This window comes from Argopecten irradians, chromosome 9 (assembly GCF_041381155.1).
Source record: "Argopecten irradians isolate NY chromosome 9, Ai_NY, whole genome shotgun sequence".
Taxonomy (NCBI): domain Eukaryota; kingdom Metazoa; phylum Mollusca; class Bivalvia; order Pectinida; family Pectinidae; genus Argopecten; species Argopecten irradians.
This window is the reverse complement of record NC_091142.1, coordinates 20093192-20120357: the sequence shown is the minus strand read 5'-3', so window position 1 is coordinate 20120357 and position 27166 is coordinate 20093192. Positions and strand designations below refer to the sequence as shown.

Here is a 27166-nt window from a genome sequence, read left to right as displayed (position 1 = left end):
ATAATGTGATAAGCAGCGAGAGCCAGGTGATTGGCCCCCAGCTTATGAATACTGAGCCAGGTGAGTTGATCGTCACCATCAAAATAATGACAGGAGCTGTTTCCTCCATTGGGTATCCACATAGTAGATCAATACAATTACCGTATGGGAGCTAGAATGAATGCGATGCTATTGTAGATGACGGTTTGTCACAGCTACTCAAAATTAAAGGATGACGAAATTATGTTAATGAATATCGTATTGAAAGTGCTGCTGCTGATGATGATGGTGACAACTATAATGATGATGATGATGGTGGTAATGGAGGTGTTTATGATGATGATGATGATGATGATGATGAACTGTCCTGTGTGGTACACAATGGTTTCTTAGAAGAGGAAAGTTTTAGTGACAGAATGACAAACACTTAAACCAAACTCATTCCAATTATCTAGGGCATTGCCTCGCCAATGCTAGGACATATACACAATGTTTAGTGGGTTTGTAGAATTAATATAGAAAAGGATTCGCGAATTAGTGCAATAAAGAATGAAAAGAAGAAAATTGGAAAACAAGCACACATCCAAAATGTATCAGTAATAACTTTTGCTATTTTTAATAAGTCCATTGTTAGTTAGAGGTAGTGGATATATATTCAGATACAGATATGTAATTAAAAATTGCCTTTTGCAATTTTCGTACAAGATCATTGTTCATACATATACTTTGCATTTAATACTTTATAATATTATATTTTATACTATTTTACAAAAGTCACCCTTAAAGATTTATCCGAGACTACAGTATTACTATTTTGTACATTAAAACGTTACTTTAAGTTATTTAGAAGTCATTGGTAATGTTTAACTTTCCATATATTATTTGTTTGAGAATTGCAGTACAAAAAAAACCATTATATACTTTTATCAAAGTCAATATTTTGTTCTCGTAAATAAAACGTATGGAGAACTGTAGTAGAGTACACATCACATTTCCGCTTAGTTAAACTGATATGGCCATGGGCTATATATACTTTTTGTAAGCTTATCGTAATAGTATAATAATTATTTTTTATCAGTTGTGTAAGTACAAATGTAGTATCTATTAACAATGACACTATTTCGTTGATGAACAGAAAGTAAAGAGAAATACAGTACAGTAAACGTTATACGAATATTTTCCATTTATCAAACAGGATGGACAAGTTTAAACGTTTTTATTGCATCCAAATGATAACAAGCATATATAGGGAACTGTACAATTATTCCCATTATTAATATGGCATGGACAAGTATAAGATGCATGGAGGAGGACATTATTTAGTCAATGTACTAATGCGCTACAGACGTGGATCACTACAGAAGTAATATTGATCCTGATGACAAATAATAATGTAGAAAAGAACAAAACCAAATCTATCATTTAATTAATTGCGAGCAGAGGTTTTATTTTCTCTGTAGCTCAAAATAAATATTTACTTAGCATGGACATTAGTTCGAAATCAGTATTAATTAGATTATCATAGACTGGCTACCAGTCTGTAGAATATTAAACAAATCACTAAAAAATGGCTTGATTATTTTTGTCTCTACTACATGCCTGATTCTAAGTTTTAAACTAGGGGGAGATGATCTAGTAAAGAACTCTGCTGAGAAAGTCGTATCAGCAACTTAGGGTCTGGTGGCCAGTCTAAGATTATCATTATACATGTAAATTTGCTAATGATATCAATTCTTTTTACTAGAATGAACTGAACGACGTACAATGTGTGAAATTTAAAAGTGCTCGGCCTTTCTTAATGGTATACATTGTACATTTTGTAATTCTGCCAATGTATTCACGTGTTGATGTAATGATTTCGGCACCTCCATGACGTTGACATGTGATCAGTAGTCACGTCGAGGTGCTGACATTGTCTCTTCTTTCGGATGTCAATGAGTCCAAGCTAACTATAGGGTGCCTCCGTGTGACGGTGTCCATGGGTGATCTGAAACAATTGAATTATACTATCTTAAACAATATTTATTCATATATTGATATATATTTATACACAAAACATAGATTAGAAGAGGAAAGTTCAAGTGACAGTGATAGATATTTGGGATTAAAAGGCAAGCTTAAAGCTTATATTTTAACTTGTCATGCTAGGAAGTATTATCACTCTCGTCTACTGATTATAAATTCATACATAACATGGAGTTTACTATATCATAATTACAATGTAGTTTGTTTCCAAACGTTAAAGGGACAATTCACTCAGGCTAACTCTTTTATATAACCAAGAAGCAAAATATGGCATAAATGTATTGTTCTACATTTTTTTATGAAACATTCAATATAATATATTGACAAATTCCTCGTCATTGTTAAGTATTTTAATTGATACCGTTGTTATTACAAATCGTTGATCAATACGATTAAGCAGGTACAGTAAGTACTCTGTACCCATACCCGAGCCAAAGTCACGCACGTTAAACAAATGAACTACATAACCACTGATCATGTGGAGGTAATAAAATGAGTTTTAGGCAAGACAATTCACCTAATAACGAGCAAGGGACAGGGTTCGCCACACAAGATGTTCGACCACAATGTGTAATGGCGGACAACGAGCGAGTTTAAAAGCTTCACAAGCATTTCACCAGCATGGGCTTTTCTAGCGTATCACGGTAAAACCGACTGATCTAATTTCCATTAGAACTGGTTTTAAATGGACAAATTTTAATGTTCTCTTAGATTGAATTGTTCCTTTAACACGGAACTGTTAGGTACTACAATATTCCAATCGTTATCTAATGTAGGACAGAGGTGATCGAGTCGGTGCAGTGGAAGTGCACTAGCATTTCTGCGGTATTTTGTTTAAAAACATGTTTGATTATTCTCGTTATGGCGTGTATTTCGCAAAATTAAAAAAAGAAAACTCATTTAAAAGCCCACTACCTTTCCCGAGCAAAATTTTAAAGTATCTTAAAAACATTAATAACATAAGAAAATACATATCAATGACCTCAGATAAGGTAACAACACCAAACATATGCAAGATTTCCTGTGTAATATATGATATAACTGTGGAGATTCATTTCGTCCTCTGGCGAAGTGATAGTCAACTACCACGAGGTTTACAGGACGACGACCCGCGTTATGAACATTTAACATTTTATTAATTTAACTATTTTTTCAGAAGTTGATGATGAGTGGAGTATTAAGGTAGTGGTCTTTAATGTGATTTATAGTGTTTACTAGATATAGGTAAGGCCATTAGATGCACAATGACATTTGTGAAATTCGTAATATTTTTCGGTAACAATTGATTTCAATATGATATTTCATTTTTCGAAGGCGTTTGCTGTAGATACATGTATTTGGGAAGAATGGATGCAGGTGGTCGTATGTTCTACGATTTTGTATTTTATTTGAAATTGTATGTCGTTAATGAGGAGATATATCCGAGTTAACACTAATTACATCCAAGCTCCAAGATTGTCTACATTTTTGTCTTCGAAAATTACAAAGAGAGCATGATACAATTCCTGATCATAGTGTATATTAAAACGAACGCCATATGAACACCTGCTACCGATATACAATTCCATCGGAAATTTTACAGTAATTGGAATCCTACCTTTAATTATATTGCTTCCTAATTGACGAGTCACCAGCTGTCAATCAAACCGCACGTGACTTTGTATTTTGTATTGTGTATGCTAAGATGTTTCCTCTGACATTGAATAGGTACACGTGTGTTAGCGGGCACGAGGCGCGACTACATGTTCATATTGTATGTCACACCTGACGATCGGTTAACAGTGGCGTAGGAAGATGAAACGTCATGGGGGGCAAAGGTCCTCAATATTTTGTAACCCCCCCCCCCTTACGAGAGGAGATTAATTCAACTCCCAACCATATAATATATGCTTTATGTACATTTTTCATATATCACTAAATTTAATCCTTGTACACATTTATAGACAGTGGGGTCGCTAAAAGGAAATTAACGAAAACGCAAATTGGCCAAATTAACGTGTGAGCGTCGAAGGCGCTAGATTTTTGTGTTTTGTTAGGGGTCTGAGGGTGACCCCCGGGATGAGTTTTATGTATTTTGATGATTTTGAGATCGCCCGAAAGCGCGAGATTTTGGTGTTTGGGGGGTCGGGGGTCTCCCCCGGGAAAAAAAATTACGATTTAGAATGGCTTAGATGAGTTTTACGATGCATTTTGATGAATTTGTGAGCGCCCAAAGGCGCGAGAATTTGGTGTTAGGGGGGTCCGGGGGTCTCCCCCGGGAAAAAAAATTGCGTTCAGAATGGCTGAGATGAGTTTTACGATAAAGTTTAATGATTATAAAGCGTTATTAACATGGTCATTTTTCGTTTTAAAGCTACCTGCATTTAGAAATGATAATTGTGTCGTCATAACATTATGCAACCCTTCTCGATCTGAATATACCGGCTTCACACCATCGGCACATTGTTGTGTAACATAAAAAATGAATTAATTGTCTCGCTAAGACATATAAACAAATTGATCTTTTAAGAGACATTTTTCTAAATAGTACATAGAATCCCTTGATGGACATTTTTAGTCTAGTTTTTGTGTATTGAATTTTTACTATTTAAGGTTTGACAATATGTGCTTGAACGTTTTAGGAAATGCGCCGCGCAGCGGAAAATTTTCTAGAATGAAGTACGAAAAATGTGCAGGAGGACCCTTTTTTCTTTCAAATAAGCATTTTTAGAAAATTTCAGTCGGCGAAAATGGGGGGGCAAAAAGACATGTTTGCCCCCCCCCCCCTGGGGCCCCCCCCCCCCCCCCCCCCCCCCCCCGCTTCCTACGCCCCTGGTTAATATCGGGTATCTGGTGGAACAAACGCAAGAAATGAATGAACGAAAAGACAGTGAAAGTAAATCACCACAAAAGTATTTCAAATACAGATAAAAAAGTAACAGTAGAAGTTAAGACCGCGAAATTGATTTACCGTATCAAAGGCGTTAGGCATAAAAACGGGAAATACAGTCATCGCAAAAATAAGCTGATTTACAGCACTATAGAAGTAACTGATGCTAATAAACAGTGTCGTTTGCTGAAAATAACTAGTGTCCACTCCGTTAGTTATTTAACAATATGTTTCAATTTAAATTTCCGTCAATTGTACGTGCGTTTATTTAGTTTTGACATTTTAGAATACGAATTATTTACTTAAGTACACTTAACAGATCAGAGCTCTGTATCTGTCGTCTAAACCAATCCACATTATATCATATATGACGTTGTAGACCACACAGGATATGAGGTGATCAATGTTAGCATATTTTAATTACTGTACTCTATAAATTGCGATATTATTACTGCTTTGTTTCTTTTGTCATAGCTATATATATATTGTTGGATTCTGTTTTAAATCCTTGTATAACAGACAATGTGATGGGAAGTTAGCTAGTAAAATGTCATCAGAACCGGCAAAAAATCATTTACTGCGGCAGTTCGAGGTTGACGAATTGTATGCAAACCAATACCGTCATAGAATCACAAATATGATATGTAGGATATTGTATTACGTATTGGACAGATGGCAGCATAACATTATTTAGAGCCAAAAACCTGTTGTTATATTAGATATGATATTGTGTTGGCGGATTATGGTTTAAATGTGAGGTTACTATGTATCTACATTAAGTAGCTATAGTTACATGTGGCTATCAACATAAACTCCAGGTGGAGTCCAGAGGTGTCGGTAACTCCGCGAGATGGAGTCAAATTGTACTGATATTTATGAGTGTATGTGCGTAAAAAAACATGCATTCTATGTTACAAAAACCCACTCTCAAATCCCAGTAGTATAAAGTTGAACTGGCCTATCAGGGATGATATACAGATGGTGTTGGCCAATAACACAGGGACCTGGCACGAGAATTTTTAACCAATAGTATACACATATATATTATAGTATAATATATATGTATAGTGTTAGTTAAAAAAAAACGTGCCAGGTCCCTGTGTTCAACAAACACTGGTAATGATTGAACTTTATACAGGTTCCATTTCAATACGAAAATAAGTAACTTCGCTCTCAGAATACCAGAAGGTACCTGGGATCGACTGGGAATAAGATTTGTATCCACATTATTTTAACTTTTAACCCTGATGTTAATAACTAATTTTTATTTGCTTGTTTTGTTTTTCTACTTTTGCAATGGGGTGTTTGTATTATTTGAGTTAATTTGACAACATTTATGAACAAAACCTGGTAAATTGATTATTATATGTCATTGGTTACTCACAATTTCATACATATTTGATATTCGAACTCCGATAATGACAGATATCATTACTCTATATACAAATGTACGTCAGTACTTTATGTCCTAACTCGACAGATCAATAACCAATAGACATATATATGTATTCAAAATTACGGACGACGATCGAGATGATGACGACGATGCAGATGTATCCTCGATACTCCAGGGGTTCCGATCACTTACGATCTCTATACCCCTGGTTTATTTCATAGTAAAATTGAAGGCAGCAGAACAGAATAAAATATTCCCGAGTTTCGTTAGTATAGCGGGATAAATTGTCTGATCCGCAAGGGTAGCACGTGCGGTGCGCTTACGCGTTGCGCAGTGAATGTGAGTTGGGTCATTCCTAGCCGTCGTCCCATACAGAGCGATCTTTCTTTTTTTGACCTTTTACTATAGTTTGTAGCGGTCATTTTCCATATTGTACAGGAGTATCTAACATAGGCCAATGTTACCCCGAGGATAACTTGCAGTGGGAAGTAGTTAGTCTGAACTCTCCCTATATTATTACGCCTTATAAAAATAATGCCTAATATTTATTAGGCAAACCATTTTTTTAAAGGCCTAATAACATAGGCAGGATTAGCGGACTAAACTCTCCCATGCAATTACATGTAGGACGCAGGTTCCCGGAAGTTTCTCCGGTTTTTCACGAGCGAGCAGGTGATCTCTTTGACGGTGATATACTCCTATCCTTTATGATTTAAAAACAACATTTTTCATATGAGCATATTAATTCGTCGTATATTTGGGTAAATTATTATTGTCAAAAGTAGTCTGAAAGACAGTAATGATTTTCTCTCTTGTGTATTCACTATTCATGTTTAAATGAAATCTTTGCAGGCTTGTGATTGGTTCAGATGTTTTCCGCTGAGCTGCCTCCAATTTTACAATGAGATAGTCCAGAGTGTAGAGATCGTAAGTGATCGGAACCACTGGAATATCGAGATGATGCTGATGTTACTAGCAATGACAATGATAAGGGTGGTAGTAATGATGATGATGATGATGCTGAAGATGGTGTGGTGATGCTAGTAGTATAGTTATAATGTCTTACGCTCAGATGGGACATTGATTATGGTTTATCTGGAAATACAGTATATTAATCCTTTGCTTTGCAAGAATTAGAACATAGCAAGCAAAACAATTACTGGCAATATAAAAATGGAGCCTCATTTTCAACGTCACTGAATTTCTATCAAACAGTACCAATATATCATGTCGATGTCCTGCAAACGTCGTTTAAATTTTAAATTGAATTTATAATTTAAATTCATTCAAGGAAACTTTATGCCTTTCAGATAATAATAGTATATCTTTCATCAGGTAAGCAGAGAGTATCCACAGGGCGATATAATTACTTATTCAGTTTGTACTTGAATACGGATAACTACATACATGAGGAAACCATTTGAAATTTCACAAAAGCGTTGGGTAATCGCCCGAAGGAAACATGGATAACCAACGATTTGTTCATGCTGCAAAAATGATTTTGAATTACATACAGGTACGAAATGTTACCTAAAGACCGTTCTAAAATGATCTTAGCTCTTGAACAGGCCAAATATTCTAAAATAAAGAAACACATTCATGATTCCTAATAATTACTACGTTACACTACTATTATATTTGTTTGCAGTATGACATATACATATTATTTATTTATTATAAATTTGTATTTTAATAGTATATCTTATATATGTTTGTCGTTAATAAAGTTTTCTATATTGGAATTGTTTATACATAAGCTTGCTTTTGGTTTGCCTTGTTTTTATAGCTTAAAGAGATAAATTTAGATAACAACAGAAACATATGTTTCCGATAACAGGTACAGGCTAGGATTGGAGGCTGTTAATCCACATATATTATGTACATTTAAGCATTGGGCGACTTTCAGTTGTCGTTCATAGCCGATATGAATGCCAACTGGACAAAGGCAAATTCCATGGAGCGTTTTCCGTGATCGCTGAACGATATATTGTGACGTCACAATGATAATGACGTCATAATATGCAATTGAATGTCATAGTCTATATGACTGCCAACTGCGCTTGGTAAGGTTACATAGTGGGACTGCAGTCCCTCGGAAATGTAAATATGTATATATATAGGTACATGTATGCATCTATAGAGCAGCCGCACGTGACATATGTACTTGTAGTTATGAATCTAGATCAGTCGTACTTATACTGTTACTGAATCTGAAATTAGTATTAATAGGGTTAATCAAAACTGACACTCCAATGGCCCAGAATTGTAACACAATCCGCAATAAATTGAGAGTCTCGCATTTAAATTCTTGACTGAAAACAGCGGTCATAAAACTAGCTAGTTCCGGAATAAGCACGACCTATTTTGTTTTTCTTTCTACATTTTACCCGGAAGTGCGGCCAACGTCAAAGAGTTCCAAATGGCTGACAACAGGTAAGTTTTGACATTTCTTTCTCGCTATTCGCATATTCTAACCTTTTATACAGTGAAAATATTGTAAATCCACGTATCGTTGAAAAGATAAGTTACCAGATTGTCGGAAATTCATCTTATGTTATTACAATTGGCGTATTTATCCTTACTGAGTCATGATCAGTAAATGAAGATACAGGATGACGGGTGCTATTTCCGACAGTCTGAACGGGTTCCGTTTAATTTTGAAATGCATCTCTTATATAAGATACGATGTATCCGCGAATTGAAAAAAAAAAACCATTAAATAACTCACACAAGCTTAAAAAGATAATGTCTATTGCAGGGTCATCAGAAAATTCGGAGTAGATTATAGAACAGGTTGGGCACAACCCTGCATACGGGTAACAGTTACCCAATTGAGTAACAGTTACCTGTTTGCAGTAATCAATAAGTTACCCAATTGAGTAATTATGTGAAAAGAAAACGCATAATGCTGTTTTAAAAATTAATATAATTTTAGGCAAAGCCTATCTGAGAGCGCAGCAGCTAAACCATTCTTTCGTTTGTTGTTTTTTTAATGTATAACCAGAATTATGCCATGTAAATAAAGGATATGCAACGATGAAAGAGTAATCTCCCCTGACCCATCAGTCTTATCGATATTGACATGTGTTTTGTTTTTGGCGAGGGTCACCTCGCCATTGTGATCGTGGTTGCAAAATTTTCTTACAGTCAATTTCCTCAATATGATTGGCTTAGAAATTGCTCGCAGATACAAGCGCTCCTAGCGGCAGTGTATTCAACAACTTTGATTTTACCGGGAATTTTAAATAGCAAAATTTGATTATGAAAGTTACTGAAATAAGCATATCTGTAACGTTGAAATAGGAATAGTATATTACGGCTTTCATATCCTTACTATACACACTATCCAAAAGATCTTCTGTTTGAAAATTTTCACCTGAATTGTTTACAAAGTATCTAGACTTTTCGTCCCCAAAATGGTGTTTACAATGAATGACGACGTTTCGTCCCAAAAATGCTTCGCTCCGAAGCTGGTTCCCCCCAGACGTTTACTCCCTATTAGTGACAGTTAACCCGCAACGGAAAAAAATGAAATCGATATTTCACCTCGAACATCAAAATTTATACCATAATGAATTTTGTAATTTGAATCAAATTTGTCTCGGAGCAAATACATTTCATGGCGAAATGGAGATGCATTTATCACGGCTGTGTTCAGGTTTGGCGAGGGTCACCTCGCCATTGTGATCGTGGTTGCAAAATATTCTTACAGTCAATTTCCTCAATATGATTGGCTTAGAAATTGCTCGCAGATACTAGCGCTCCTAGCGGCAGTGTATTCAACAACTTTGATTTTACTGGGAATTTTAAATAGCAAAATTTGATTATGAAAGTTACTGAAATAAGCATATCTGTAACGTTGAAATAGGAATAGTATATTACAGCTTTCATATCCTTACTATACACACTATCCAAAAGATCTTCTGTTTGAAAATTTTCACCTGAATTGTTTACAAAGTATCTAGACTTTTCGTCCCCAAAATGGTGTTTACAATGAATGACGACGTTTCGTCCCAAAAATGCTTCGCTCCGAAGCTGGTTCCCCCCAGACGTTTACTCCCTATTAGTGACAGTTAACCCGCAACGGAAAAAAATGAAATCGATATTTCACCTCGAACATCAAAATTTATACCATAATGAATTTTGTAATTTGAATCAAATTTGTCTCGGAGCAAATACATTTCATGGCGAAATGGAGATGCATTTATCACGGCTGTGTTCAGGTTGACATGGACATAAAACTACAATGGAAGAAAGACAACTCTAACAAAATTTTGGACAAACTTGGACTACTGATAAAATAGCATGTGACAGACGGTGAACATTTTGTAAATGTCCAAGGTGGCGTTATCTTAAAACTAACGGCAGTTAATAAGGTATGAATATTTATCACATCCATCATTATCGATAATTTCATAAGCACATGCATAAATATCAGATTATATCTATATACTAAAGCACGTTCAGAGATTACCACTAAACCATACTTTTAAAACATTTTAGTTATTTTCAGCACAGGAGCTTGCCGTTCTGATCATATACATACAGCATATTCATTAAACTAGGTAATACGAAGTAAATATTTGGCCGAATGACATAAATCATATATGGAATGTTCATATAACTCGAATTAATATATTTTTGGACTACTAGAACGACGAAAATGCCGATTCCTTTTTCATAATTCTTCCGTAAAACGGCACTTAAAAAGCTGATTCAATCTGTAACAAATGAAGAGAAAACTGTTAATTGTTTAGCAATTATCCTGAGTTATATTTTACCAAAAAGCATCAGGGATTAGCAATTAAAACTTACATAAACATATTCCCGACTCTCGCTTGCATTGTGTGATCACTCGAGCGGAACTAATCTCTACCACATGGCGCAGTGTTACAAATGCAATCGCACAAAAGCCCACATGATCACTGTTTTTACTGCGATTACATCTTATGTTAGTTTTTTTAACTTTTTACTCAACAAAATAGACTTTACGCTTTTCATGATCAGCACCATCATTTTCCGTATAACTTATTAATTTACCACTGTACCCATGCATACGTGTGTATATTTATACTTCTTTGTGCACATTATATAACAACTGCTATATTACAATCAATTTATGAAGGACAAAACTCTTACATGTAAGAACAGGAGGACGGAAGAACAGCGGGAATTAAACTTCAATAATATTTCCTCTATGCTGGTATTGCTATTTATGATTAAAATGTTTAATTATATGATATTAGCCTTTTCAGTAATTACTCTGTTAATACATTTATTGTTTCCTTATGTTTTACAGAATGTCAGCATGCATGTATCATTTCAACTGGAAACAGTCTAGGAGAAGAATTGTGTGAACAAAAAGAAATAATTTTCAGCTGTGGAAGCTTAATATTGTATAATCATTTTCAATCCAAAAATAATTACTATAATCATCTTCAAATTCCTTATTGTGAATTTAACTGTAATATGATTTAAGCATATACCTGATATTTGTTTATATTCTATGACATGTACATGCTTGAAATGAAATGAATAAATAAAAGATTATTTTAATTTAAAACACAATATGACATTAGCTGTTTATATTTTTTGTCAAAAACATATTAAGCTTATCGTTAATAACACTCTAACCATCACCTTCGAGACAATTTAATGAAAATCAATTAAACATTAATTTGTATAACACAGGTCGTCTTATGTTTTCCTTGCCTTGACTATCAATGTTCTCTGATCACTCTGAAAGTATTGATTTTACCTTTTTTTCGGTCACCACATGAACTGCCTTTAAATCAATCACACCAATGAGACATACATTTACTGCATTCATTATAACACTAAGGCAATTCTGCAAGATCAGCGAACATTGTTGATTTACCTTGAATATCTACATGCACAGAATAGTACCATATGTAATAGGAGAGGAGAAAATGTAGCGGCAAGACCGGGATTCGATCCCTGGACTCTCCGAACACTATCCGAGTGCTCTACCGACTGAACTATCTGGTCATCGATAATCGACCCAGTCCAGTCCCGCTACACTCCTCCGTTTCTTTTTTGAAGACATACAAGACCCTTTCAAACACCACAACCGTTGGTTATTTAGTTGGGTGCCAATTCTGTAACAGGAGAGAAGAAAATGTAGTTCTTCCGACTAAGCTACCTAATCACCGATAATCAAACCAGTCTGATCATGCTACAAATATTTATCTGGTTATTTTATCTCCCTTCCTATTTTCAATCTACTTTTATGACTTAGAATCTTACCTGGTGGAAAAGAATACTTTGTCTTACAAATCTTGACAAATTATGCACACTGTGATTGTTGCAAGCTAAACTACGTATCCGCTAGCTGATTGCTGTTGATTGTTAATGATCTCAAACACACTAATTACTTATTGTGCCAATTTAAGTAAATATATTGTACTTTTTTCAAATATTCATGATTACTATTCATGTGTAATATCTCAAAACATTGACATGTGCACGAAGTACGGCGGACCAGACCGCCGATGTTTTGGACATATGCTAGATATTTCAGTTTCGGGTTACTGTGGCCAATAAAAGAAAACAAACACAATGCGGTTTTCATATGTTATTTCTTCTAAATACAACACTTTTTGTGCAAGTTGTCAAGCATTTATGGGGAATATTTTGCATTGAAATTGTCGCCTTCATACATCGGTTTTTGGGACTCCCTGGACATTGTTTTTCCCCATTTTTTTGATGCGCAAAATATACTGATAGTAGATTTTTTAAGCATTTTCAGCCCTAAAAAGTACCTGCACAAATTATACCAGTTTTTACGGTATATAATATTGGAATGTATCCCAAACTTTTTATCATATTATTTGCCAATAACACTGTTATGATATCAGAAATATCTGATGGTCTACGACAAATGTTACATGAATTTTAACAATATTGCATAACATGGAAATTAGAACTTAAAGGCCCACTACCTTTCCGGGGCAAAATTAAAAGGTCTCTCAAAAAACATTAATAACATCAGAAAACCCATGCCGATGCCTTAAGATGAGGTTACAACACCAAACATATACAAGATTTCCTGTGTAATATCTGAAAACCGTGGAGAGTAGTTTCGCTGTCTTGCCGTCTGGCGCTGTAATAGTCAACTACCGCGCGGTATTTAGGACGACGGCGGGAAACATAAGACGACCCGCGTTATAAAAATTTACATTGTATCTATTTTGATTAAATTGTTCAGAAGGTGATGATAAACGTAGTATTAACGGTAAGTTAATAACTTTTGCGACTCTACAAAATTATCGATCTCGTATTACATTCCCATTTTAAAAATTAAAAGTCGTGTCGGAAAGGTTTTGGGCCTTTAATACCAGAAAGATAAAAATTGTGATATTCTCAAGACGTAAATCGGTACAACAACACCAGTTGATGTTATGGAATACAGAATTAGATTTATAAGAATTGTTTACATATCTAGGTACAGAAAATAATGTTAATGGTAGCGTTTTTAAAGAAAGGGAAAAAACCTGCTGAACAAACAATTAAATCGGTGTTTGCTATTTATAAGAAATAAAGGAATGAATCTCTTCCTGTTCATCTTGAACTGAAAATATTTGATTCACTTGTAATAACAGTTTTATTATACTCATCAGAGGTATGGGGATTTGAAAATAAAAAATGTAGAAAAATTCATTTGTAATTTTGTAAAACAATCCTGAAGTTAAGAAAGTGTACAAACAATTTCATGGTCTATGGTGAGCTAACAAGTTATCCGGTTTGAATTGAAGTTCGGATACAATGTATATCAATCAACTTGCTGTTTTACAAAAGAATAATTACAAAACTTGTTAAAAGTAGACCAATTGACCAATTTATTCAAAAATCACATGATGATATTGATAAGTCTTCTAGAGGACAGACATATTCTATATTTAAGACATTTTGGCATAGAAAAGTATGCCTCTTGTCTTTCTCTGCTGCAAAACAATACTTGTTAACTGATACTGTGGTCCCAGGAACTTGATGACAATAGCAGGGTTCACACCAGCTTTTAAAATTCTGTCGCCAAAATTTTCGCCAAAGTGAAATTTCTTTCGCCAAATAAGATTTTTTGGAGCCAAATAAAGAAATGTAAATTTGATTGTTGAAATGAATAATTATCTCCCTAAATGTTAGTTTACGTTTCGATAAGTATGGAAATGTATTGATTAAACAAACACGAATGAAAGGTTCATTTTAAGGATGTATCATTTAGTAGAAATCTTTCTAAGCATTTTTTTTTCTTTAAAAAATATGAACATTAATTTATTGAACCTACATTACAGATATTCTTAAATCAATCCCCAAATAATTATATCTCTAAGAAATCAAAAGAAGTAAAACAGGTGATTAATTATAACATTGAAAGCGAAATTTTATTATTTTGATTTATTTAAAATAATTCTGATTTTTTTTGGCTGTAAAAACGCCTGTGCACTGACAGCACTTATATTAAAAATGTGTTGATTTTTTTAAAATCCTAATATTATTGTTGATTTTTTTTTTAAATCCTAATATTATTAGTATTATTTAATGGATAAATCATATTTCTTAAAATCGTAATTTGTTGAGGTTTGGAACTTGAAAAAGAAAACTATGTGTTAATTTTCATTTTCTTGGTGTTTAATGTTGAAAAATATGAACGAAAATCCGGAATTTATTGACTTCCGGTTCAGATATTAGTGTTGACTTCTACCCAAAACAAACCAAAATGGCGGCTGAGCCATGTGCTCAGTCGATCTTGTCTGCTTTGCATTCAAAGACACAGTAAGTAAAATGGTTTTGATTGATATATGTGACAATGATTTTCACACCTTGTTTTGTTCTTTGTGATGATTTTATTGTCAACTAAGCTTACCAAGCTGTAACAAGCTTCCAGGTGAACGGCTAGACGATCACCGGTAGAGTAACAGTGTTGTGTAAACAAACCGACATGGGTCACTGCCTCTGGTAATTGACAGCTTACATGCTAGCCTACCAAGTCTAATTAAACACATTAGACACTAATTAATAAACAACCTGGACTGTAATTTACCTGGATCAGACAAATTTCTACCTGTACAACTTATGATATTATGGGTGAACAGTACTGAACACATGGCTTCAATTTTTGAATGGGCGATTTTTCTGTCGCCAAAAAAATCGCCAAAGTCATAATTTTATCGCCAATGAAATATTTTTTTCGCAAAATGCGACATTGGCGACCGCTGGCGTGAACCCTGCAATAGCTATATATAGTCATTAAGAATGAATATTTTCATTAACATCAAATTAACAAGGAAAATGCTTAAAGGTGTTATAAAATCATTTGACATATAACATCATAGGGCTTCCAAGATTTTAGTATGTGTCTCTTATTTTACACCTTGGTGTCCAAGGAATCCTCAAAAGTCCAAACTGGAAGGAACACCAGCCAAATTTATTTCTTATTGTACACAACTACAGTAGTATTGACCTTAGAAATATATTCTCCTATCATCGAGACCGAGCCATTGAGTACTTTCAGTACTTTGATTATAGCTTATTGGGTGCACTGAATAACTGCTAGAAACCATTTATAGAATTATTAATTATTAGAATCATTGCTGAATTACTGGTATTGAGTTTATAACAAGAAAAACAATATTGAACACAGGATACTTCTACTTTCAATTTCTGCAAAAATACATGACTGCGGCTACAAATTATATCTCAACGTCATTCTCTGTTGCCAGGCGGAAAATTACGAAGCAACTGCTCACGTAAAACAGCTTTTAAGTTAAGATTCAGGACAAAATGTAATTGTTAGATTCAGGTAAGAATAAATTGGAAGGTTTATCTTTCACTAATGTTTTCATTTTGAATTTTTCCAAGCGTTACTTGTTTGTAATCACGCGAGAGTGTGATTTTGTAATCACGCGAGAGTGTGACTTTGGATACTGTCTTGCGCGATGCTGGATCTTGTGTTGACTTCCTGTTTCCGGTTTTTGAGAAAGTTTTCCAACTCTACATATATTGGATGATTTACATAGAATAACGTAACTGAAACACCTCTATCACAAGAGTTCGCTTTGCGAACGGGCCTTCGGCCCATTCGCTGCGCTCTCTATTATCAAAAAAAGGCGTCATAATTTTTAGAATGCCGTACAACTGATCAAAGACTCTATGTTTCTGTCAGTGAAATATCAAATTCTGTTGTCTAACTTTGTTGTAAGATGACAATTTAGGTGCTCTCCATTGACTTCAGTGTATAGCTATCAGGGAAATTCAGTGCAAATGTCATGGTTGAATGAGTTTTACCCGTGTTCTATTTTTAGCACCATAGTAAGCAATGGAGGTGGTTTATTTTGTGACTTTTACCAAAATTGAGACAATGAAGTTACTCCCATTTTGATTAATAATGTACTATGTAATGTTAGTAATTAATGGTGCCATGTCAAAATTATTACGCCCTTTTTTTATAAAAAAGTTTAATACAACTTCATGCATTTTTCTTACACAATATTCCTCATTTGGGTGACTTATTGATAGCTCAAACAGGTAACTGTTACTCAAATGGGTATACGTAACTGTTACCCATATGCAGGGTTAACGTTGTGCCCAACCTGTAGAAGATGAAGACTACATATGTTTTTGCTTTTTTATATTTTGATTTATAAGAAATGCCCATTACCTTGTCTAATTAATTATTTCTTTTTATATTTTGTTAGAAATATCCGTTATCCTGGGCAACCGCCAGGTAAGATTTTCAATGAACTTACTATATTTGACTATATACCTAGTATGAAGTGTTACACTAATTAATTTATAATTATAGTATAGTGTCCCCTAGGATGTGCATTTTCCATCATCCTTGATATTTCAGGGGTTATTATCACCGTCATAAACTAATGTCTAGTGCTGGAATTTATTTCGTAGCAAAATTGAAGGTTCTATATGCGACAGTAGATGGACAAGAGACAAATAGCTGGGTCATTTGATGTACATCAATAAAATCAAATACATTTAGCTATAGACTGTATGTCTATAAAGTTTAGTCATCACTCTCAGTAATCATCAAAGGATGATACTGCAGGCCTGGTTTTTTTTTTTACCTGAAATGCCTTCAGTTTTATAATATATCATAATCCAGGGGTGTATACATTACAATATACATGTGTATATATATATATCATATATCAGGAAACACAATTTAACAGAGCATGACAATTTATTGACTCATGACCTATCTGGGCCTCGAACTCACGATCTACGGCACCCAATCGCCTAGCCAAACATAGCTGCGCCTTCTACCACTAGTAACTCCTGGAATATTGTGGATGTTACTGTTACTGTTGTTATATACATCCATGGACTATGCAATAGCAAACTGAAGGCAGATGAGACAGGCAGTACATTTTAAAATATAAATTGTTATGATTAACAAATAAAAAAAATACAATGTATGTATCCACAGGAAACTTTGGGATGATGCAGCCCAATCCGAGGATGGGCCAGTTCCAGCAGCCAAGTGTGGGGATGCCAATGATGCCGATGATGCAGCCCGGGATGATGGTGCCTCCTGGTACCCATATGGTGCCACAACAACAGATGATGTTCCCAGTACAGGTACAAGGAGTTGTTTGTGGGCATCTGGGACTAAATATCTACACGTATATAGGCTCCTTCCTCTACAGAAATTTGTTTTTGTTTTCCTATTAATGTGTGAACTTTTTCCCTCAAATATTAAAAATTAAACTTATCATGTTTTAAGGAAGAAGTTTTAAAGATGTGTTTTACCAATTTGCAAGGTACTGGTCCCTGAAGTTAAAGAATATATTATTCACAGCAGGTTATATGTTATGTAGCCTTTAAACTCAGATGAATTTTCAATGCAGAACATTTCTGAGTTGTCATGCAATAAATTAAGGGCTATTTATGAGTTTTAGAGGTCACAGATTATAAAACTTATTTCTCTTGATATTTGTATCAGTTGTATTTAACACTGTACTTGGACACTGATAATCATTTCACAATTATTTGTAGCCAATGGGTATGAGACCTGATGGTCTGGGTGTACCCCCTCCAGCTTACACCCAAAAAATGGCAGACAACTTCAGACAACGGTGAGTGTTTAAGAAATCTTATTTCTTGTAAGGGTTATCTTCATTTTCTTCCCTAAAAATGTGTAACTGATATGAATAATTTATTTTTTGGTACATGTAAACAGGTAAAAAAATTATGAATGTTAGATGTGTTTTTGTGTCCGAGCCATAAATTGTTACCTATGCATGCACACCCTGTCCTATTCTATCCTGTCCTGTCCTATTCTGGCATCCTCGATATTCCAGGGGTTCCGATCACTTACGATCTTTATAACACCCCTGGACTATCTCATAGTAAAACTGGAGGCAACAGAATAAAACAGGTAATTTATATAATTAGTCATTTGATGTACATCAAAAAAAAAGCTGTATAACAGTACACTGTGGTTGACTGTGTGGCTTTGATGTTCGGCGTCACTCTCTCTATAAACTTCAACGGAAATCTTTGCTAGCCTGTGAATTGTTCCTTATGAAATGTCATACCCAAATATTAAATTGGTTTAGATAAAAGTTTGCAAACAAAATTTCTTACATACCCAGATGATCAAAGTTAAAAAAATAGTGATATCAATACTTAACAGAGTTTAATAAACTCTGTTAAGTATTGATATCACTATTTTTTTAACTTTGATCATCTGGATATCACTATTTTTTTTAACTTTGATCATCTGGGTATGTAAGAAATTTTGTTTGCAAACTTTTGTGAGAATCCTCTACACGGATTTACACAAAAAGTTGAAAACAAAATTTATTTCATAACATGAACAAGTTAAAAAATAGTGACATCAATGCTTATAATTTATTTTTCAGACTACTTGATATTATTGAATATGTTTAAACATACAATTCCATTGATTTTGAAATGATTATTTTTTTCTAAATCAATACGCAATGTGAATGTCCCTATTGTGACGTCATGATAATGTCAGGTTTTTGTGTCATTCTCAGTTTTTTTCTTCATAGTATATGAAGAAAAAGAATCTGCCAATCAGAAAGTCGGATTTAGTATGAAAACGAATAAAAGTTAATTATTAGCATGTGTATAAATTGTCTGTCTATCCTGTGATTTTAATGGTGAATTTTTCTAGAGCTCCCGGTCATCAAGTGTCAGGCCCTACTCCCAAACCCAATACTATGTCTGCAGAACAATTACGACAATTAGAGGAAAGACAACGAAAGGAAAAACAGTTTTTAGCCCAAAAACAGAAGCTTCAAGCATTTGGTCGCCCTGTTCCTGTAGATACTGACAAATTCTCCAAAGGACTCATGGAATCAATGTTTGGTAAAATGGAGAAGCCTAAACCAAAGAAAGACATTACTCCAAAAAAAGAAGGTAAATAATAAATTTTAGATTTAAATAATGTTACTAAATAGAAGGCAGTGGTAATGTATCATTTATTGAATAATAATAAAAAAATTCATTTCCATGGCAACTTGTCTGTGAATTTTAAAACCTGAAACATCATTAAGTTAACGTTGTGGATTTTAAAATAGGAAACATAATTAAGTAGTGTTTCATCTGTTGCTCAATTTTAAATTCCTAGAATTTCTCATTAATTTACTAAAGCAACTTTTAATATTATAATAAAATTTTAATCCAATTAAAAATTATAATAATTATAGATGCTGCAGAGGCTGAGGATGATGGTTTTGGAGATTTTATGGCTGGTCCCGCTACTAATATGGCTGCCCCTGTAAAGGAAACAGCTATACAAGACAAGCCCGCCCAGCTACAGGCTGTAACAGAACCACAGAGCTCTGGGAAGCAAAATAAAAATCAAAGCAAGGAAGAGAAAAAGGGTAAGAATTCTCTATACAGTGGAACTTGGTTGATACGACCTCGGATAATTCGAAAACCAGGCTTAATACGAAGTACTTTGCTGGTCCCGGCCGAATTCCCTCTTTATCTTAGTTTAAAGAACTCAGTTAATTCGGATTCGGAAAACTCGAAGAACTCGTATATTGCAAAGTAAATTTTAGGTCCGAATGACAAAAATCATACATAAAATGAACTTATAATTCTAAATGAGATTTTTTTGACAACGAGATCGCCAAAAATGCCTATTTCTTTTTCATATAATCTATCGTAGAAAGGCATATTAAAATATATATCTCGATTCATGTTACCATCGGCAGTTTTGATATCTCTCTTGTTCACATAGTTTTACGACATAGAACTAGTCTATATATACTAAGTAAAGAGATCGTCAGTAGACATGAGAACTTGCTTAATTGGAACACTCGGATAACTCGAAGTTTTATCTCGGTCCCTTCGAGTTCGTATTAACTGAGTTCCACTGTATGTGTCAATATACATAAGTTATTGATTTCAAATGAAAAATGGAACAATTAGTTGCAGTTATGTATCTTATTTCTAGTTACTTTAACGACAATAAATGTAAGATTAATTGTATATTTCAGATATTGTGCATTATTTATCCTTGTTAGTTTAAGATCAGTAAGATGATGTAACACTTTCAGGCATTCACACATACAAGTATTTCATTTAAGCTTGTTTGAATATATATAGTGAAATGGTGAACAATATTAAGAAAATCAAAATACTTAAAATCAATCAGGATCATTTGTTATTTGAGTTTTAGTTATGATTGAAGTTCATCTGTGCTTGCTAGCACTCCGGAAGCTTTTGTGTTGTAACTACCCACTAAATTTATTGTATCCTCCACCACTACGGCTTACATAATATAGATTTTGTGTTATTATCTATATCTAGTATGTAAATTTCTGTATTTCATTTCTCCAGACCTGATGTCTATGATGATGGAGTGTTCAGATTTGAAAGCTCCTAATAAAGCTAAAACGTTCCATCGACCAGCATTAAAGGAACTGCCAGCAACTAGCCATGCCCATCACCACACATTCCACCAGAGCCAGCAGGCCCGCCAGTGGACCCAGCCTGTCGATGAGCTGTCAGAGCTCTTCACGATCGGTAACATTTTATGTACTTATTTCGCAAAATTGAATTTTCAGTGAAAAAAAACCAACAGTTGTTAATAGTTTATCACAACACTGAATTTGCGTCACCATGATAGCTAATATAAACAATATTCAAAAAATGAATTAAGTCTATCATAGTTTAGTGCAAAAATGCTGGTTCAGATAATTCAATACACTGTCCAATTACTTAAAGATGTGCAAACAGTTTGCCAGTAAAATGCACGAGTTGTTTTTGGCAATCAGAATAAAAAATACTGTAGTTTAACTAGGATATGAATGCTTATTATAAAGCCTTGTATAACTCATGATTTATCTTAATATAGAGACAGCTCCACAGCCTGTACCCCCTCAGCCAGGAGTTCAACCAGGAGTTCAACCAGGAGCTGCCCCAGAGTCCCAGTCAGGACTACAATCGCTTACACAGGACACGACCAAGTTTGAGATTCCAAGCTGGTGTAAAGATGAGGACCGGATCCCTCCTGTGTACAAACAAGTACTTGAGGCTGCCATTGTGTAAGTATGACTAAGACTTTAGTGAACTAGAAGGTATAAAGGGGCCACCGTGGTCAAGCAGTTAAGATATTATGACATATTATCACAAGCCCTCAAGATGTGAATTCGAATCCAATATGAGGCAGTTGCCTAATACTGACTGCTGGTTAGTGGTTTTTCTCTGGATACTCCAGCTTCCTCAACCATCTAAACCTGACACACTCTTTAATAACTATTGCCTGTTAATTGTATAGATTAGGATGTTAAACCGAGAAAACCAAACATAAGATACCTTCAGATATTAATATAATAGGTACAGAAACTTAAATTGAAGATTGATTATTCATCACAATGAAGTTAATGAGCCGTGATATGAAAGTGAATTTGATGCTAGATATACATAGGCCCACAATATAGTCTATGTGTGATGTGTTGTGAATTATGTGATGGTTGTGGAAAACTTAACAATTAAGGTAATTAAATTATTAATAATTTGTAATATATCATTGTTACGTTACTATTCTATCACAGGAATGGACAGATTGCCACAGAGCGTCTTTACCCTATCTTGTTGATGAGTGGGTTGACGAAGCAAACACTTGGTCAGATATGGACCCTAGCCAACCGAACAACGCCCGGCCAACTGATCAAGGAGGAACTCTATCTCATGTTGGCCCTGATTGCCTTCGCACAGGTAAACAAAAAATAATATTGATAGTAATGCTAAATATAGTACCATTTCAAATCTAACCTTTAGATCAACAATACATTGTGTTATAATTATCAGATAATATCTCAGAAAGATCTAATCGTTCGGAGATGCTTGGCTTGTTGTGAATTTAAAAAAAAAAAAAAAAAATCAAATGCTGAATTTTAGGTTGAAAATAAATATGCACCAGAGGAATTTACATTTTTCAAAATTTTCTCCAGGTCCCAAATATCAGAGCCACTTAAATCACTGAAGGCCCATTATATTTTCTTTTGGGCAAGCCCTTTGGTCCAGCTAAAATCAATCCTTACTTCTACCTCTGTGATCTCAGAATTAACGCCACATCTGCCTCAATGCTATTAACACTAAATTGTTTTAGCAGGCATCACTATTTTTTGTTACACCCATGATGCTTTAACTCAGGCAGACAAGAAATAGAACCATGATAGTGGGACAGTTATCCAGGTGTAACTATCTCTTGGTGATTGGCCTATAGGCTTGTTGCCAAGGTAAACAACAAAAGTTGTAAGAATATAGCTTCCAATCTTTAGATTTGTAGTTCTTCTGCTTCTGGGAACTCTTCCATCTATAATCTGGAATATCTTCTGAGAAGTCTTCTTTTCATAAAAGAGGACAAATCAAGTTGGTATCTTGGTAACTACCAGACATGCGCGTAAATCATTTAGTATGATATACCACTATACAATATACATCATGAGTTACTAATTATCAATTTGCACTTTTCAGAACAACTTCCAGTCCCTGACCATGGACATACTCCACAAACTCCCACAGCCTCCTATTCCATTCTTGGGCCAAGGTCAGGGACCTTCAGGACCAACTGTTCCTCAAGGTCATGGCCCTCCAGGTCAACAAGGTCACCTCGACCTGGCGGGACCAGTGCCGCAGACGTCGGTTCAACAACCAATGGGGCCTACTCCTAACATTCCAACAGGTCTGCCACTACAACCAGGGAGCCAGTTACCCGGGTCACAGCCTCATCTAGGTGGTCCTGTGGGGATGACACTGGCTTTCCCTGCTGGGGGTGACGACGATTTTGCTGATTTTCAAGCAGCTGGGCCAACTCCCCAACCAGGTATTGTTATTTGCCATTGTATTGACTGTGATGTAATAGTATTTAAGTTGATACATTACCGCAGGGCACAAAACTTTAAAATAATCCAAAATGGATTATAAAGGTTATGTACTTTGTAGAGATTAAATTTTGGCTGTGTTTTATTTTCATTATACAGTAAAACCCCTATAACTCGAACAGCAGGGGACCAGATCAATAATTCGAGGAATACAGGGTATTCGACTCATCCGAGGTTGGTCATGATCGACCGTTGACAGTCAAAATGTCCGGTCTCCCTGACAAATAATACATTTTAATTACCGTAATTTCAGCATTTTGATTTTTTTTTATGAAAGTGTTTTTTGATAGCAATATCAAGTTGAAAAAAATAAGTATTACACAAAATGAGGGTTTGAAAATACTGACGACAAAGTAAATCAAATGTAAACGATCGTCAAACGTGGTACAAAATACATGTACCATATTGGCTAAAACAGACAGTGCGTACAATTTCGATGATTTAATTAACAAAAACTATTTAACTCATTTATAAAATAAATACACACTATAAAGTTATAAACCAGCATAGTTACGAACAAACATTGGTACCTATGTCTATCTTGTAAAAGCGTTAGGTTACATGTGTTCACGAGGAAAGTTACGAAAATACAATATGCGGGAAAAGATATGGAACGCACTGATAAAAACGAACACGGGTCAATGTGATTTGTACTTATCAAATTTTGGTATCGCTTATATCTTTTGGAGAAAAAAAACCACAGAAATTAAAAAAAAAAATATTTAACTTATACAGGAAGTTGGACGTCAGCGATTTCTTCCGACTCTTTTGTCATTTCACAATGCGTTCTTTCTATTAACACAAATCAACATCTTCCGTATTTTCGTATTTAAGCGAAGATTATTATGAGAGAGAGATCGATTATTTAATGCCTTTTCTGAAATTTTCAAATAAAATTTGCATCAAACAACGACTGGCGATCGTGAAGGTAGGTAATACTGACAGCGTTAATCCCTTAATTAGCGAAAGGTTTGATACTGACAGCGTTAAGCCCTTAATAAGCGAAAGGCTTGATACGACACCTGTATAAACACAGGTCGTGAGCTATTATCCGTGACGGTCGGTGCAGTCAGGTGTGACACAGGTAAACAATTATCAAGGGCCGAACACCTGTTCGACGAATGCATGGTTACATACTATGTATTTGCTCTAACGGGGATATATTTCTGTTCGAGGAATAAGGGGTATTCGACGAATAGCTGTTCGAGCTATCCGGGGTTTTGTTACATAGATTATATAGGGACACGGTCGGGACCGTACGACCAGTTCGACGAATAGGGAGTATTCGAGGAATCCGGGTTCGAGTTAGAGGGGTTTTACTGTATTTGCATTTTAAATGCAAGATATACATAAATTTTCGACACCAGTGAAATAGTTAGAAATTAAATCATACCAATAGTATCATATAATTCACTAATTACATGAACTGCAAAATTTAACTTCCACAAATATGTTGTGTATAAAAAAGAGTCAAATATTGACCTTGCAAATTGAACTTACTATTCATTGTGATATTACATGAAAACTCATTCTTCAGTCAAAAAATCTGTTTTATAAAATGTGTAAAACTGATCTTTTATCTTATGTGTTTTCAGAAACACCTGTACCTGTAGTCCCAAAACAACAAGCTAGGCCAAAAAAGAAACCACAAATTGAGTGAGTTTATATATTTAGTGTCACTCCTTTGTGGTATCTGGGAATTTACTTGAACTAAATAAAATCATAGGTCTGGGTCAAATATCTAAATAGCTATTATATGAAATGCAATATTTAAGTTTGTTGGAGAAAAAAAGTAAGCTTTTGTTAACAGTTTTGAGTTTTTCTGTGTAATGGTGTTGTGACTGCATGATGAAATTAAATAGTTTATCAACTACAATTTGTATTATTGTCAAAGCACAATTGAGAACATATCCTGATAAATAATTTTTTTTTAAAATGCTCAGTCTAGGACTTATGTGATAGAAATATTCACTGAATTATTGAAGTTACCAATTTAATGCTTTATGTAATAAGACCAATTTCTTGTATCCCTTCTTGCCAAAAATGTCAACACAATTTGATGTCATGTTTATAAAAGCCATTTGTCTTTTAAGACCAATTTTTGTTGTGTCTTGAATGGTCTTCTTAGTTTTGACTCTAAACTATTGCTTTGGTATCCTATGAATATATGTCTATTATTATAGATACTTGTATGAGGTTCCAACGCCTGCTGAGGCTGAGAAGATGGCTGGACCAATCACATCAGAAATGACCTACTCCAACGTACAGAACTTCTTTGGCAGTGACGATTCGTCAGGTAAGTCTACTGGTGACTACTGTTAATGATCGTTTTGTTGTGTTTAATACAAACTTGTCTTTCTCTGCACTAAACACCTCAAACTTGTTCAATGTTATCCACTTTTGCCATTTGTTGTCTTTCTACACCCCGTGTTAATGTCATCACAATACGTGAGAGAAATTATACAAATTGTTTTCTTTCTCTGTTAATTGCAGGTATTTGACAATCTCATTAAAATATATGTCCATAATATACTCACTCCATTTGATATAGGATCTGACAACATTCCATTAGAGATCATTCTACCTGTAGATAAAGAAAAGGCATTTGAACTGAATGACATACAGGGAATATAAAGGTCATCGGAATGTGACCCCTAACTGGATGTTATCAAATCCTCTGAAACAGAATCAAAAGGATCTGTGGTTTTAATCAGATAAAAAATTTCAAAAAGTCATAAAATTAATATAAAGAGTTTGTTCCTAGTTCTCTCGTCTTAAATTGTAGCATTGATGCTTCTCAACACTCAGATATTAATTTTTACAGTAATTTTATCTTATTATATCAGTAGGTTGTTAAATTTGATATGTTTACTTTATATTCGGTCTTTGCCTACAGAGTTTCATCCCTTGTGGGTAGGTATCCATTGTGACCTCTTTATTTTGTGAGGAAAATTAACATTGTTTTCTCCGAAAATTTTGACGTTATGCTCGTAAACAAATGAAATGAAATTAATACCTACCAACAAGGGCAGATAAGTCTGTAATTTGCAAAAACAGAATAATTGTAGCAGAGCTGAAGAAGCAATATAGGATTCTAATTTCAGATTTATAAAAAAAAGTGTAGATTGCTTCCTAGTCTTGGATAATAGTGAGGAATTTAGAATAAGGTTGACATTTACATCGAAAATCAGACCGGGCTGGTGATCCTAATCAATTTTCTGTTTCTTTAGGATGCTTATTTCTTAAAGGTTATTAAAATATTTCTTGATGCTGAATAAATACTGTATATACTATTTTTTCCCTCAAAAATCTGTAGAATTTTTAAAAGTGTCTGGTTTCCAAATAGATAATATTAAATTTTTCATCTGTTGAGTTTCTTCTAGTTTCTATTACTGCAAACCAACATATCATCATGTGTGATTTAATTTTGTTTATTTTAGGAAAACATTTTAGTCACGAAAATGTTTCAAACACATGTTACATAAACTATTTGTG

At 34.5% G+C, this 27166-nt stretch overlaps 1 protein-coding gene across 3 annotated transcripts in view; it reads left to right on the top strand.

Moving 5' to 3' along the window:
* Window positions 1-8587: 8587 nt before the first annotated feature.
* LOC138331729 (synergin gamma-like) overlaps window positions 8588-27166 on the top strand; it is a 28570-nt gene continuing 9991 nt past the window's right edge. Inside the window, exons 1-12 of one of the 3 annotated variants that reach the window (XM_069279482.1) lie at window positions 8588-8702; window positions 16985-17013; window positions 17731-17882; window positions 18300-18379; window positions 19447-19691; window positions 19982-20158; window positions 21123-21308; window positions 21640-21829; window positions 22340-22502; window positions 23265-23613; window positions 25267-25327; window positions 25855-25967. In XM_069279482.1, the coding sequence (XP_069135583.1) occupies window positions 8689-8702; window positions 16985-17013; window positions 17731-17882; window positions 18300-18379; window positions 19447-19691; window positions 19982-20158; window positions 21123-21308; window positions 21640-21829; window positions 22340-22502; window positions 23265-23613; window positions 25267-25327; window positions 25855-25967 (1759 nt within the window). In that variant the 5' untranslated portion in view covers window positions 8588-8688. Of the gene's footprint in view, window positions 8703-15990; window positions 16090-16984; window positions 17014-17730; window positions 17883-18299; window positions 18380-19446; window positions 19692-19981; window positions 20159-21122; window positions 21309-21639; window positions 21830-22339; window positions 22503-23264; window positions 23614-25266; window positions 25328-25854; window positions 25968-27166 lie in introns of those variants that run through there. The other 2 variants (XM_069279483.1, XM_069279484.1) reach the window with 2 other exon arrangements.